This window comes from Prionailurus viverrinus, chromosome C1 (genome assembly GCF_022837055.1).
Source record: "Prionailurus viverrinus isolate Anna chromosome C1, UM_Priviv_1.0, whole genome shotgun sequence".
NCBI classification, from domain to species: domain Eukaryota; kingdom Metazoa; phylum Chordata; class Mammalia; order Carnivora; family Felidae; genus Prionailurus; species Prionailurus viverrinus.
Genome location: NC_062568.1, coordinates 58480634 through 58496916, shown reverse-complemented (window position 1 = coordinate 58496916; position 16283 = coordinate 58480634). Strand labels below are relative to the sequence as shown.

The following is a 16283-nucleotide window of genomic DNA, read 5'->3' as shown; positions in this document are numbered from 1 at the left end:
TCTCATTTTTAGGAGTGAATTAAATGAACTGAAAGAAAATCAAAGAAGCCCAGTTAGAGTAAAAGAGAAAAAAATAACTGATCACAGGCATGTGTCTGAGAGTCCAAACAGAAAAAATGAAAAGGAAAAGAAAACTAAAGACCATAAATCTAACAGTAAGGAGAGAGACATCAGAAGAAATTCAGAAAAAGATGATAAATATAATAAAAACAAAGTGAAGAAACGGGCCAAATCTAAAAGTAGGAGTAAGAGCAAAGAGAAATCAAAGAGTAAAGAAAGAGACACAAAGCATAATAGACATGAAGAAAAGAGGATGAGGTCAAGGAGTAAAGAAAGGGATCATGAGATTGTTAAAGAAAAAGAAAAGTGTGATTCTAAAGGAAAAGATCAGGAAAGAAGTAGAAGTAAAGAGAAATCTAAACAGTTAGAATCAAAAAGTAATGAGCATGATCATAATAAAAGTAAGGAAAAAGATAGACGTGCACAGTCTAGGAGTAGAGAACGTGATGTCACTAAAGGCAAACACAGTTACAATAGTAGAACAAGAGACCGAAGCAGAAGTAGGGACAGGAGCAGAAGAGTGCGATCTAGAAGCCATGACCGAGATCGCAGCAGGAGCAAGGAGTACCATAGATACAGGGAGCAAGAGTACAGGAGAAGAGGAAGGTCCCGAAGCCGAGAGAGAAGAGCAACACCAGGAAGATCGAGAAGTAAAGATAGGAGGAGGCGGAGGAGAGATTCACGAAGTTCAGAGAGAGAAGAAAGTCAAAGCAGAAACAAAGAAAAATATAGAAACCAAGAAAGTAAAAGTTCACACAGAAAAGAAAATTCTGAGGGTGAGAAGAGAATGTACTCTAAAAATCGTGATCATAATAGCTCAAATAATAATAGGGAAAAAAAGGCTGATAGAGATCAAAGTCCATTCTCAAAAATAAAACACAGTAGTCAGGACAATGAATTAAAGTTCTCCACATTGAAAAATAAGGAGGATGAGAAGACCAGGTCCTCAGTGGAAAAAGAAAACCAAAAATCAAAGAGTCAAGAAAATGACCACATACATGATAAAAATAAAAAATTTGATCATGAATCAAGCCCTGGAACAGATGAAGATAAAAGTGGATGAGTGAGTTGTGTAAACTTCTTATTTCCATTCTGTCTCAAATTTTAAGTTTTAAAGACTTGCTGATGAATCTCCTTTATGTTGTTTCCCTCTTTTCATTGTTTTTGGGTTTTATGTTTGTCTTTTTTTTTTTTTTTTTTTTTTTTTAATGTGGACTTTATTGAGTTGATCTTTTGATAATCTGCAACCTGGATAATTTGTACTGCTAAAGTTTTAATAAACTTGAAATGAGAAAAACATTTTGGTGTAATACTGTGTGCTGTGTTTAACTATTTCATGTATGCATTTTTGTGTTGCAACAATCAGCCAATAATAGCAAATACGCTTTTCTACATCCCAGTTTGTGTGATCAGCCAGTTCAAAACAAGGGTAACTGATTGTTGGAATACATTGTTACATAAGCTTGTGTTTCTCATGTTTAAAGTAACTTTAGAAGCCACTAGATAGAAGAAATCTTGTGTAGATTTTCTGACTGCATTTGTAATAGAGGCTTGCAGCAGCACAACAGCTTTTAATTACACAGAAAAGTAGGATCCTAGTAACTTGAGATCTTAAGTCATCACTTTGGATTTTTTAGTGATTTGTGCTTTAAAATATTTATATTGCACTTCCTATGTTCTTTTTAATTTCATTCATAGCTTGATTCATACTAATATTTTTCCTACCAAGTTTTGTTTTACTGAACTGTCTACAAAAATAGTTGAGTACTTTTTTTCAGTTGATGTACTGATTGAGTTTGACTTGCTGTTATACAGCATTTGACAAGAACTTACCTTAGAAGATGAGATTGTAATTCTCAGTTGTATGTTGCTTTTGATCTGAAGAGATGAAACTTTTGCTTTGGGGAACACTGTTTTATTTTTATTATCATTACCCTTCTCTAAAATGAGGATACTTTACTCACTAAAATATACCACTTGTGCAGGTCTTTTAAGTTAGACAGATTCTAAAAATTGTTAGTATTGACATATTAACTTCCAAGATTTCTCTTTTGGCCACCGATCTATATAGAGTTGAGTGATAGGTCTGCATGGTTGTTGTTTTGGTTTTGTTTTTTTAACTTGAGCTGGCTTCTCTAAATCTCATAGCTGTGAGTTTCAAATGGCAAGAAAATGCATCTTTTCTATATATGTATCACAATAGGGTATAGCATGTTTATGACTCTGGTTTCTTTCTATTCAGATGGCTTTATACCATTATTGTTAACATTATTTTAGCTTGGCATGTGTAACATTGCCACATAGAGTAGAGTAGAAAGTTGCAAAATTTGATAGCTTACAGAGTTAAACAATAAAGATACCCAAAGTCCATTTAGAATTTTTGTGTGTTGTATATTGCTATTTTTGTGATGTGTGGCCTTTTTTCCTGTATTTTCTCTTCTAAATAAAATATTGAACATCCAGCAAACACAAAACCTGCCTCATTTGAGAAGAAATTTCAGAATTCCAATTAATAGTAGCCTTTAGAGTGTTTTGTACTTTAATATTTGTCAATGTAGTGTCACCTCTTAACCAAGGTAGCTTCTTGGAAAACCCAGTAACTAACTCAGTGCTGTTTGTACTGAGCAAAACAGTGCTTAACATAATACTTTCCATATTGATTAATACAGTAATGACACATTTGGCATTGTGGTAGCTGTTTGTATAAAGAATAGTAGGTAATGATTATAAAATTGTTTGGACTATCTTGAAGCAAATTTCCACAGTGGAGTCCTTTTAAATTTATTTTCCTGATGATAATGGTAATAGATATTTATGATAATCTGGGGTGATTGATTCCTTAGAGACTTAGACCACAAACCTTACCTTAGTTAGGGATGATTTAATCTTGAGTTCCAAGCTATATAATCTGTTACATATTTTAAACTAGTTATCTTAAAATTCAGTAAGTTGCATTTTTAAAATTTGTTATAAACTATTTGAGCTTCAAGAAAGGTGGTGCTATTTAAGAAAGGATTTCTAATAACAACAATAAACCCATGCTAAGTAAAAATACTTAATGTTGTCTGATTCCAGAGCTTTATCTACTAAAAATTACAGACCAGTAACCATAAGGGGAAGAATTCAAATTTCTGAAAGTAATATTCTCCTGATTATCAAAAGAGCAACTCTGTGCTAACATCGATAGACATTTAAAAACTGTTTTTACAGTAGAATAGATACGGTAAAGAAATTTAGATGAGAGATGACAATCAGATTTTATTTTCCGAATATAAAAAATATTTAGAAAATAATTAAACAGCATTAACTGTACCTCAAGTCTGCCTTTGCATCTGAATAGCACATGGCTCAAACAGTCCTTTCATTACATTTTTAATAGTTGCGGCACCTTTAGCTTTTACTTTGAATATACTCCTTCCTGAAAGCCGGCTCTTTCTTTCCTGTCAGATTGATTTTATAGTTATGTCTGAGCTTATGATTTACCTCCAACTATCTTTAACTTCATATTCGCTAAAGATATTTAATTGGTTTATTTTATTGTTTGGCGATATCTGAGAATTGTTTTTATGATTATATCATTCTATTTTGGGTTAACCATCTGCCACAGAAATTGACACTACAGAGAGATTAATGTTAATGTAAAGAATCTACTGGGTTGCATTAAAATATTTTTAAATTACTCTACAGTTAATGAGTTCATAGAGTATTGTACGTTCTAATAGAATTTCTTAAAGCCTTCACAGCAATTTCAAAAAATTTGCTAAATCTGTCTTTGCACAAGTGTGATACTGATTCATATTGGCTTTGCTGAATGGCCTTTGATTCTTGCACCCAGTGAAAGATACTAAACTGGAAAGAAAATATTTCTTAATATTATGGACAGGAACACATTGGGTTTCCAGTATTTTGAGTAGTGATATTAATGGACAATTCTGATTTGTTTTCAAGTTGGTATATGGAACAAGTTTTTTTTCTTTTTTTCTTTTTTAATTTTTTTGGTAGCTCATTGTGCTTTACTCCAGGTGGCAGGGTTTTTTCATCACACTTTGAACCTTTTATAGTAAATTTCTACAGAAACTTGTTCCCTTTACCTTCACTGGAAGGTACTTTAAATATATACCATATACAGTTGGTTGTTATAAAGAAACATAAAATGGGTATTTTTCTGTCTCCTTTTGGTCATGTGTACTATAATTATTCAATTTAGTATTCATACATTTACAGTTGAATAAACTCTCCAAGGATTGTAGATTTATAACCTTATTGTGAAAAGATATGTTTTGTTATAAATACTTGTTTTAAAAAGTAATAAACTCCAGGAAGTACTGCATTGGCTGACACCTGCCCATAGTGGGTTTCCCAACTGCCTTGAAAGGATTCAGACAAATGCAAATTCTGGCCTGTGGTGTGACACAAGATGTAAATACTGAAAAATCACATAAATTAAAAATCAGCAGGGTTGGAGAAGGGAGTTGTTGAGGGGTGTTGTTTTTAGGTGTAGGAGGAAGTGGTGGGATTAATTTGTGTTTCTGCTTTTTTTTTTTTTTTTAAAGCAAATTCCTGTGTTACCAAAAGCCTATGCTGTATATTTTGTTTCTCTTTTGTGTGTTTCTAGTACTTTGAAGGATTGATAAACGAATTGGGTATTTGTATGTGGAGATGTTAAAAGTTGTGGCTGCTCTCTTTGTGGAAGGGAAAAACTTAAATGAAGTTAATGCACTTCTTTTCCTAGCTCAGAAGTCACTGTGATGTATATTTTTTTAATGAAATTTAGGAATAAAGCTGTTGTCACATTGTATAATTAGTTTCAAAATGCTGCTTCTCTTATCATTAGTCTAGTAACTGTTAAAACTGTTTTCTGCAAACTGCATTTTACAGAATTTAAACTCTGAAACTATCAACTTTTATAGTTAAACATTGTATTAAATAAACTATAACAGTTTGTTTTGTATTTTTAAAATTACTGTTGTATTAGTTATTCAACCTTTATTTTTATTAAAAGTAAATAATGAAGATAAATCAACTAAAAAATACTTTTATTTTAACCATGGGGATATAGAATTTGTATTAGGAAAAACTGAGCAAAGAGTTTAACAATACTGAACTTCTTTAAGAATTTAATCAGCAGTGATGACTTCCAGAAGGTTTGGAGATAAATTCTAGTGTAAATGTTCAATCATAATGCTTCAGATTGCAATGTGTCTTTTGCCTCAGCAAACTTAAGGTTAGATTTGAAATTTGTACTACTATCTACTGGAATGCTACCATTTGCTTTTTAATTCCTCCAAATTTCTCAGCATTGGGAACACTGTATTATATCCTGTGCCTGCCAGTTTTAATATAACACTTAACATTGTAAAGCCATATAGATGTTAATTGACTCGTAAAACAAATTGTCTAGTTTTTGGTTTCTTGTTTAGTTTCATTTTTATTTAAATTAGATATATTTAGGGAAAATGCACCAACTTGAAAGTCACTGAAAATATATATGGTTAGATAAAAATGTTCTGACCATTCAGTGGTTTGTATGTGTTAACAGGTGATATTAAATTCTCAAATTCTGGAGTGTTTTTAAATGCTTTATTTAGCCAGGAGAATATGTAAAAATGTGAGTGCTTCATATGGACTGTGTAAATTAATTGTGTATTAAAATACTTTTAGTATCAATTTGCTTTTCCTATTTTCATTGCTCTCTGTTTCCTTCTTAAACATATTTCCCAACCTAATACTGTATTTCCTTTTTATTTTTAAGCACTGATTCATAGTTTTTATACCTCCTACCCCCATACCCAAATTTCTTAGCCCCACATTTTAGCTATGGATTTCTTTTTCTTTTTTTTTTTTAAGTTTATTTACTTAGAGAGAGAGAGAGAGAATATGAGTGTGGGAGGGGCAGAGAGAGAGGGTGAGAAAGAATCCCAAGCAGGCTCCATGCTGTCAGTGCAAAGACCAATGCAGGGCTCAATCCCACAAACCTTGAGATCATGACCTGAGCAGAAATCAAGAGTTGGATGCTTAACTGAGCCACCCAGGCTCCCCTAGCTGTGGATTTATCAAATTGGCAGGTTACAACAGTTGTGTTTCCACTGCTTGGAGTGCTTTACAACTCAATTATTTTCACTTAGTTGTTTTGTGATTAATTTTAAAAGTTTGCATAGCGCTTTTGTTTTTAATGTGCTTAACTCTGGTGGTAGAAAGCCCAGCCCAATTGAAAGTAAAACAATCGGGGTGCCTGGGTGGCTCAGTCGGTTGAGCGTCCGACTTCAGCTCAGGTCACGATCTCGCGGTCCGTGAGTTCGAGTCCCGCGTCGGGCTCTGTGCTGGCAGCTCGGAGCCTGGAGCCTGTTTCAGATTCTGTGTCTCCCTCTCTCTCTGACCCTCCCCCATTCATGCTCTGTCTCTCCCTCTCTCAAAAATAAATAAATGTTTAAAAAAAATTTTTTTAAAAAAAGTAAAACAAACTATATGTAAGGAAAAAAACTAGTAATGTCTTTGGTGTTCTGTGTTCTTCACTCAACTAAGTTGATTATAAAACACTTATGAAATTAACCATTTTGTAGAAACATGTTCTCTGTTTTATAATGTGAAGAGAGTTTCATCCAAAACTAATAATCACCCCTAAATAATGTACAGTACTCTCTAATACGGAATTTAAAGAAAAAGATACATGGCAGAGGTTTCCAGACTATTAGTTCATTGGGCCTTAGCATCTGGGTAATTTTAACGTGGTGGCAACCCTAGGCCAAGAGAAATACTAATTTAGTACCCATGTGAAAAAGGAAAATCATTTGTATTTCACTCAAGCAGTTACCGATGGGATGTGTGAAACTTATTCTACAATTCAAGACTTCCAGTCAGATTGGATGCATCATCCTCAGTCACCTGTGTATCAAATTGCTCATAATATGTTAATACTGCTCATAAGTAGTTAATACTACTTACAGAAGAATTATGTCAGGTAACTTGAAAACAGTAATTTGCACATGTCTAGCAAGATACTCTATAAAATAAACCACAAAGAAATCAAACTCCATAATCATGGTGTTAGTAATAACGGTAGTGTTTTTTGAAACTAAAAATTATGTATTGAAGCATAAATACATAAATTTCTGCTGAAGAGAAAAATATTTCCAATGGAATATAATTCAGTTATAAAAAAGGAACAAAGTACTGATAGTAGTACAACATGGACAAAACCTGAAAATAGCCAAATGAAATAGGCTGGACACAAAAGGCCACAATGTGATTCCATTTATATAAAATATCCCCAAATAGGCAAATCCATAGAGACCAACCAGATCAGTGGTTGCCAGAAGCTAGGGAGAAAGAGAGGGAATGGGAAGTGACTGCTTACGTATAGATTTTGAAGTTGGAGCAATGAAATAATTGTCCTGGAACTAGATAATGGTAATGATTACACAATATTATGAATATACTTAATGCCCCTGAGTACATATTTTTTAAAGGCTAAAATTACACATGTTGTTATGTGTATTATCAAAGGGATTTGGATTAAACTTTGGTAGTTAATCAATTAGACATAATTGCACTTAGATGAGCAGCTTTATTAACAAATCATAAGCATAAAATTCATTTATTTGTAGCTCATATTAGTTACACTTTAATATTCTCAATCAAAAATAAACCTTTTTCTACCATGTAAAACCTAGCCTTCCCTTAGACTTTTGAAAATTATATTTTGGTCCCTGAGAGTTACAAAAAGGGAGCTGGACTCCATTGACATCATTTGCCTGATAACTGGGTCTTATTCCACCTCTGTCCACAAAAACAGGTCCATGGCCACCTCCATGTCCTTCCTGTACAGCTTTTACAAGAGGATAAATATATTTATTTGATTCCGACTCAAGTTCAATTACTTCTCTGGCATAATCCTGAAATTCCTTCTCCTTTTCAGCCATAAGAGCTTCAGTAAGTCTGCAATACTCTAATTCTGCTTGTTTTTCTTGCTTTGCATTAAATTTATTTTTGGCCTATAAAGAAAGAAAATGCAATTTCATATTGGTGCAATTTTCTAAATAAACATAGCATTTGAAGTTGTATATATACTTTTTTCTAAATTCATTGATACATGACAAGTTCTGACTTCACAACTACACCTGACTTTGAACAACATGGGGGTTAGGGACACCAACTCCTGGCACAGTGAAGAATTCATGTATAAATTTGACTCCCCAAAATTTTACTAATAACTTACTGTTGATAAGAAGCCTAACTGATAATATAAAGTCAACACGTCATATACATATATGTATTCAATGCTGCATTCTTAATACTTTTTTCTTAATTTTTATTTTTTTATTTTTTAATTTTTTTTTCCTTTTTCTTAATTTTTAAAAAAATTTCTATGTGGGGGGCGCCTGGGTGGCGCAGTCGGTTGAGCGTCCGACTTCAGCCAGGTCACGATCTCGCGCCGTCTGTGAGTTGGAGCCCCGCGCCGGGCTCTGGGCTGATGGCTCAGAGCCTGGAGCCTGTTTCCGATTCTGTGTCTCCCTCTCTCTCTGCCCCTCCCCCGTTCATGCTCTGTCTCTCTCTGTCCCCAAAATAAATAAAAAAAAAAAAGTTGAAAAAAATTAAAAAAAAAAATTTCTATGTGGTTCATCTGCAAGTTTTTTCAAATGGTAGCAAATCTCAAAAAAAAAAAATCATGTATTTACTGAAAAAAATCCATGTATAAGGGACCCCCACAGTGCAAACCTGTGTTGTTCAGGGGGCACTGGTATATACTCTATAATTTATTTCAGAAACTCCCATGCTTCTCACAGTAGTATGCTCAAAGTAGTGGCTCAGTGAAAATAGCCTTATGCAATACCATATCTTTAAGCAAATAATATAGCAAAATAGTTAAAAGCATGAGCTTTAGGTAAAAATCAACTGAGGTTAGAATGCTGTTTCTACCGTTTAGAAAATGTACTTTGGCAGGTGTAGAAGACCTACCAATCACTGTCCCTGACCTATCCACTATTTTTTTTTTTTTTTAATAATCTCTACACGCAACATAGGGCTCAAACTCACAGCGCTGAGATCAAGAGTCACATGTTCTTCCAACAGAGCCAGCCAGCCACTCCTCCCTCACCCCCACCCCCCATCCACTATTCTGAAGGAACTCCCTCAAACCCACTGTCCTAAATCAGTCCGGTATACCATGTAATCCAGCCACATAAGATTAAATCAGCAGTGAATATCTGAACTAAATTAAAACAACTACATGTTCTTTTCCCAGGAATTTGAAGCTGGAATGAGTGGCATTTATCAATGTAGGTTGATTGATCTGGAACTGGGTGGAGTAAATTACTCTCAGCAATTTACCAAAAGTCAATTTATCAACATCTCAATTTTTTTTCTTTCAACTCATATTTGCAAAAGCATTGTTCCTTTCACTGTTTATATTTAAAAAAAAATTTTTTTTAACGTTTATTTATTTTTGAGAGAGAGAGAGGCAGAGCATGAACGGGGGAGGGGCAGAGACAGAGGGAGTCACATAATCAGAAGCAGGCTCCAGCCTCTGAGCCATCAGCCCAGAGCGCGACTCGGGCTCGAACCATGCACCGCGAGATCGTGACCTGAGCTGAAGTCGGACGCTTAACCGACTGAGCCACCCAGGCGCCCCTCACTGTTTATATTTTAATGAAGTCTGAAAACTTTTTGTCTTAGCATTTTAAGAAATGCTGAGCTTGTCAAACGTGATTTTTGTCTACTTATAAATATATTTAATATTCATGAAAATATTTTTCTAAATCAGTAACCAACACTTCAGTATAAAATAGTAGCCCAAATGTGATATCCACCATAAATTGAAATTTATAAGGAAATAGAGCAACCATAACAATATGAAATACCAAATTTTTATTAGTCCTACAATTCGAAATGAAGTCTTCTATGTTTAAAAAAAAGGCTTTATGTGCTATTTGTTGAATTGGTGATACAATATACAATATCAAAAGTTTGAAAAGGCAGAAAATGATGTTCAAAAAGATTAAGAAACAAAAGCACAAAAACACTCTCATAAAAGGTAAAATGCTATAATTTGGGAATTTGCAGGGAAATTAGGATATGTTCGTTTGGCAGCAATTTTATAGAAAGACATTAAGGAAGTACAGAAGGGAAGTGACAATGGAAGTGAAGGATTACCATAATGGATCATAAGATTGATGCCTCAATTTTGATATGCATTAAGCATAAATAGATTTATAAAGAAACTTCAAAAATATTGTTTTACAATCCTAAAAATTATAACAGATGGGGCTAAAGTAATAAGCATCTTTAGAGGATGCTAGAGAACTAATTATTTTGAATACTGGAAAATAAAGGGAAATTATCAAGCATTTATCCTGTCTTTAAAAAATGTACCTCAGGGATGCCAAATTGTTGATCCTGAAAAGTTCTTTGATGACTTGAGCATATGAGTAAGAAGAAACGAGAGAATATCAATGATATTCTTGCCACCTCGTGAACTAAGAGATCAAGCAATGATCATCAAAGGCTGTTCATGTCACAGAAAATGACAAGTCATTAAGTGCCTTCTGATGGAATTAACACCACCTAAGAATTTTCACCAAAAGATTTGAACCTGAATCTGACCCAAACTAAATTGTATCTGAAATGCAGGGAACATAATAAACTACATCACAGGGATTCAACCATAAAAATCCAGACTGTAGTAATTCCAAAAGACAAGAAACTCTGTCAACTAGTAAAACGCCCCAACTAATAAATTACAAGACAAACACAATAAAGACAAAAAGGCAGACTTTAAGACAAAAAAGAGAGGATAGGGGTGGAGGAGGAGTGTTAGATAAAAGAGACTTAAAAGACATATCAACCACATAGAATATACAGACCTTATTTGATCCTGATTAAAACAACAAACTAAGGGGCGCCTGGCTGGCTCAGTTGGTAGAGCATGTGACTCTTGATCTCAGGGTTGTGAATTTAAACCTCACGTGGGGTGTGGAGCATACTTAAAAAAAAATTAAACAAAACCAACAAACTAAAAAATATGAGACAATTTGAAGGAAATTTAAACACTGAATATTAATTGATTTAGACATGATAATGAAATTATGATTGTGTAAATTTATAGAGTCCCTGAGTTTTAGAGATACATACTGAAATGTATGTTGATGAAATGATATCTGGGATTTGCTTCAAAATAATTGGGCAGATCCTACTTCTGGCAATGGCTACATGAGGAAGTTAGCCATTTCGCCTCCACAAAAAACAAACTTATTATTAAAAATTATTAAAATCCCCATTTCAGAGCACTGTTAAGTGACAATGTATAGGCAACTACTTGACAAATGTGTTTTCATGAAAAACTGCTACTAAATCAGGTAAGAATCGCAAGTTTATAGCATTCTTGTCTGGGGGCCATTGCTATCTCTTCAGCTCAGGTGGTGAAAACTTGCAGGTTTGCTGGACAATGATGGCAGATTTCATTTGGGTTGAGTAGCAAAACAGCTAGAAATTTAAGGATGAGTTTCTGGAAGTGAGATGGGTAGAGAAGGACTGAAATAATAAACTCTATGAACATCCTTGACTAATTGGTAAACTACACATTCACACAGGAGACCCCAGTGAGCTTAGCAAAGATTAAAAGCCAGGGGAAACTGTGAATTTGCTGTTCTTAGAAATAACATCCTCAACCCATACACAACTTAATATAGCAGGAGTAACAGCATTACTGGCTTAACGTAACTGAACTGAACTCCACCCACATTATTGGTTGACTATCAAACTGTCAATCTGCTGAAAGCCAAAAATAAAGAGAAAATTTTGAAACCAGCAAGAGAAAAATGATATATCACATTTAGGGGACCAACAATATGATTAATGGTAGATTTCTAATTATAAACAATGAAGGCCAGAAGACATTGGAACAATATATTCAAAGGGCTGGGGGAAAATGATATCCAGTAATTTTATACCCAATGAAATGAAAACAAAGTTATTTCCATAAATACATAAACTGAAATGGTTTATTGCTAACCCATCTATGCTGAATAGAACTGGCCAATAAACATGAAAAGATGCTCAACATCACTAATCATTAGGGAAATGCAAATGAGAACCACAAGTGAAATACCACTTCAAACCTATTTCAATGGCTATTATAAACAACAACAAAACCAACAAACCCAGAACACAACAAGTGTTGAGAATTGGAGAAATTAGAACCCTTGAATATTGATGGTGGGAATTGTTAAATGGTTCAGCTTTATAGAAAACAGAATGGTGGTTCTTTAAAAAGTTAAACCTAGAATTATCATATGATCCAGGAATTCTATTTCTGTGTATATAGACAAAATAATTAAAAGCAGGACTCAACAGGTATTTGTATACCACAGAAGCATTATACACAATAGCCAAAAGATGGATACAACCCAAATGTCCACTGATGGATGTATGTATAAAGAAAATGTACATACAATGGAATATTATCCATGGATGAATCTTGAAGGCATTATGCTAAGTAAAATAATACAGATACAAAAGGGAAAATATTGCATGATTCCACTAATATGAGGTACCTGGAATATTCAAACTCATAGAGACAGAAAGTAGAATAGTGGTTACCAGGGACTGGGAGGAAGGGGGAATGAAAAGTTACTGTTTAATGGTATAGAGTTTCAGCATAGAATGATGAAAAAGTTATGGAGATGGATAATGATGATAGTAAATGCACTTGATGGCCCTGAACTATACACTGAAAAATGGATAAAATAGCAAATTTTATGTATATTCTACCATATTAAAAAAATGTTAAAACCCAATGATAAGAAAACAAACAATCCAGGGGCACCTGGGTGGCTCAGTCGGTTAAACGTCTGACTCTTGGTTTTGACTTGGGTCATGATCTCACAGTTTGTGAGTTTGAGCCCCACATCAGGCTCTGTACTGACAGTGCTGGGTCTGCTTAGGATTCCCTCTCCCTCTCTCTGCCCCTCCCTTGCTCGGGCTCTCACTCTCTCTCAAAAATAAGTAAACTTTAAAGAAAAACAAAAAAAGAAAACCCAATTGAATAATACACAAAAGATTTTAGTAGACACTTCACAAAAGAAGGCACACAAATGGCTATGAAGGATGTATAAAGACCTTCAAAATCTTAGTCACTAAGGAAATGCAAAACAAAACCATGAGATATCACTACACTATAAGTAGTTAAAATTAAAGGATAACGATACTAAGTGTTGATGAGGATGTGGAACAACTTATCCTCGCATATGTTGCTGGTAGGAATGGAAAATGGTATAGCCATTTTGGAAAACAGTTTAAGTCATAAATGATTGGATGCCAGGTCCTCTACACATATTCTAAAATCTCTGGTACCCCTATTCACCCCAACTCTGAAATCTATGAGATCTCAGTCAACATAATCTCTGGGTTACAGTTATAAAGAGGGGAAAAACTAAAAGAACATAAGCATTATGACCTGCCATATGCATTTGCATTTTCTTTAATATTTACTAAAGCACAATAGACACTGAAGAAAAATAGTTGTGCAAAAGACGTAAACTTAGTATGGGAACTTCAGTACAGATAAAAACAGAAACTAACTCTTCACATTTTTTATATATTTTATTGTGTCATAATCATAATGATCACCTGATCTTATTTGATAAAATAAACCACCTGGGAAACAGAAAACTAGCATGAACTCTACATTACATATTTATTGCTAAGATAAGTATAAACATTTAAGAATAATTACCATTTGCTGAATATGAGCATCTCGAACTTTTTGATGTTCCTTATCAGCTTTGCGTTTTTTCTCCTTTTCATGCTCCTGGAAAATCTGATCTGCTTTCATGATAGCCAGCAATTGTTTTTTAGCCTCTAGTTTTCTCTGCCTTTCTTCTTCCTCTTTATTTTTCATCTAGATGTTAAAAGGTAAAGGAAAAAAAAAAGTTTTTATCAACCAGTTCTCTCTAATAAAGCACAGAGTTAGAAAGCTCCAAGCAGAAAGCCAGCCAGGAGCAACGCAAGAGTGGAAAATTTACATGCACCTGGGCTGGTTCCCACAAGGCCAGTTTTCTTCTATTTCTCCAATAACAGAAAACACTGAAAACTTGAGTAACATTGGTGGTTTAAAAAAATAAAATAGAGAAACAGATGGCAAGAGCTTCTCAAGGTAAAGGAATATTTGTAGGTAAAAAATTAATTGCTACAATGTCTATAAACTATCCAAATGAAATGTTATGACAGTCAATTTTGTAGGAGATAAGGATTATCTGAAAGATCAAATACAGAAATGCAATAGAGTGATTTTTACTTGGTTTGTCTTAAAAACATTCAAATGTATATTAAGTGAATAACAATTTTTGCATTTCAGATGGTTCTGAAACAGAAGCATCTATCTTTGTATCTATCAATATCTTATTTGTAATTGATTATCGTGATATTCTGCTAGCAAGTAAACATAGTTTGATTTCAAGAATATAGGCAGGTAATTCATACATTGTTTTCCAAATCTTTGCTAGTTTTTTTTTGTCAGAGAGGCAGAGGGAGTGGAAATTACAATGGAAAGGGCTTACATTTGTTGTTGTTGTTTTTTATTTTTATTTGTTATAATTTAATTGCTTACCACAACAGCTCTATGTTCTTCAATCGCTTTTAATTCTGCCTTGTTTTTTTCATATTTTTCTCTTTCTCTTTTTTCCCGTTCAGCCTCAGCTTCTGCAGTATCTCTAGCAATAATCAAATCTTCATTGTCGAGTTTCTCTTTCATTAGTTCACTCAGGAAGTTATTTATTCTTTCTCTCCTTTCTTCCATTAGCCTATAACAAAATAACCCACACTTGTTAAATCTTCATGAATAGATTTGTTTTGAAGCCAATATAATTTTATTAGAAATCATATATTTTATAGTCTTTTACAAGACTAAATGGAGCCCCATTGCTCTTTATATGTACTAATTATTTTAAGTGGAAACTAATTTTAATACTTTATTTTTAGAATAAAGTTTATTTTATTTTATTATTTTTTTAAGAATAAAAATATTTTAGAAAAGATATTTTAAAAATCCAAAGGGAGGAATGTATGTAATATCTTGTGTGTGTGCATGTGTGTGTGTCCAGGAAATAAAGTGTTAAAATTCTCACAATGAAAATTTTTTCAAAAGTTATCAGATACCCTTCTTACTTGAACACTGGAGGCTTAGGTTATAAAATAAATCAAAGGCATTTCTTTATTTTTTTAATTTTTTTTAACGTTTATTCATTTTTTGATAGAGAAAGACAGAGTGTGAGTGGAGGAGGGGCAGGGAGAGAGGGAGATACAGAATCTGAAGCAGGATCCAGGCTCTGAACTGACAGCACAGAGCCCGACGCGGGGCTCGAACTCATGGACTGTGAGATCATGACCTGAGCCTAAGTTGGACGCCCAACCGACCGAGCCACCCAGGCACCCCAACATTTCTTTAAATGAAATCTCAAAAATAACTAGTAAGAATCATCAAACTCTTGAAGAAATCCATCCTATTACTATATCCTGTTTACAATTTATTCATAGCACCTTATTGACTTCATCTATTCATATGAAGATAAACAACTCTCCTTTCATACTGGGAGATTCCTGAAGTCAGAGACAAGGTAAGTCTTGTAATTCAGAGTCAAGCATGGTGCCTGACACATTCAACAATAACTAGGTATTTGTTAAAGGAATAGGGGTATTTTCATATAAGATTGGGTGAAAAATACTTTTAAATTTAGATATGACAGATTTACTAAATAATTGCGTGAGTTTGCAAAGAAATTGTGGGAGAAATGGTAAGAAAGAACACAGTGCATATCCCAAGGAAATTATAATCTAAAGTGGAGAAAAGACATTTATGCAAATAACTATACAAGGCAAAGGGTGATACGTGCCATGAGAGAGCTAGAAAGTGATATAGGCAGATGAGAAAAAAAGGTTTCATGGAAAAAGTGACACTTCATCTAGGCTTTCAAAAACAATATTCTAAACACTTTTATTGATTGCCTACTATACTCCAGACTCTATTCCAGGTGCTGGGGACATAATAGTAAAAAAACCTTAAAAATCTCTGCTTTCATAGAACTTTCATTATAGCTGGGGTAGACGGAGAGTAAACCAAGTAAGTAGTTAAAATAGTGCCATATCACACAATGAGGCAAAAGAAAGCAACCTAAACAGGTTACCTAAACAGGTAAGCAATGTGGAGAGTGGAGCTGTAATTTTAACTTAGG

At 33.9% G+C, this 16283-nt stretch overlaps 2 protein-coding genes across 5 annotated transcripts in view; one reads left to right on the top strand and one right to left on the bottom strand.

The window, feature by feature from the left end:
- Nucleotides 1–5727, top strand: part of PPIG (peptidylprolyl isomerase G) — a 45781-nt gene extending 40054 nt beyond the window's left edge. For all 4 annotated transcript variants that reach the window (XM_047870478.1, XM_047870480.1, XM_047870477.1 and 1 more), the window contains one exon: nucleotides 13–5727. In XM_047870478.1, coding sequence (XP_047726434.1) covers nucleotides 13–1123 — 1111 coding nt within the window. In that variant the 3' untranslated portion in view covers nucleotides 1124–5727. The remainder of the gene's footprint in view (nucleotides 1–12) is intronic.
- A 1940-nt stretch (nucleotides 5728–7667) lies between these two features.
- CFAP210 (cilia and flagella associated protein 210) overlaps nucleotides 7668–16283 on the bottom strand; it is a 32439-nt gene continuing 23823 nt past the window's right edge. Inside the window, exons 8-10 of the mRNA XM_047868811.1 lie at nucleotides 14663–14855; nucleotides 13790–13954; nucleotides 7668–8051 (exon numbers count right to left, since the gene is read on the bottom strand). Coding sequence (XP_047724767.1) covers nucleotides 7713–8051; nucleotides 13790–13954; nucleotides 14663–14855 — 697 coding nt within the window. The 3' untranslated portion in view covers nucleotides 7668–7712. The remainder of the gene's footprint in view (nucleotides 8052–13789; nucleotides 13955–14662; nucleotides 14856–16283) is intronic.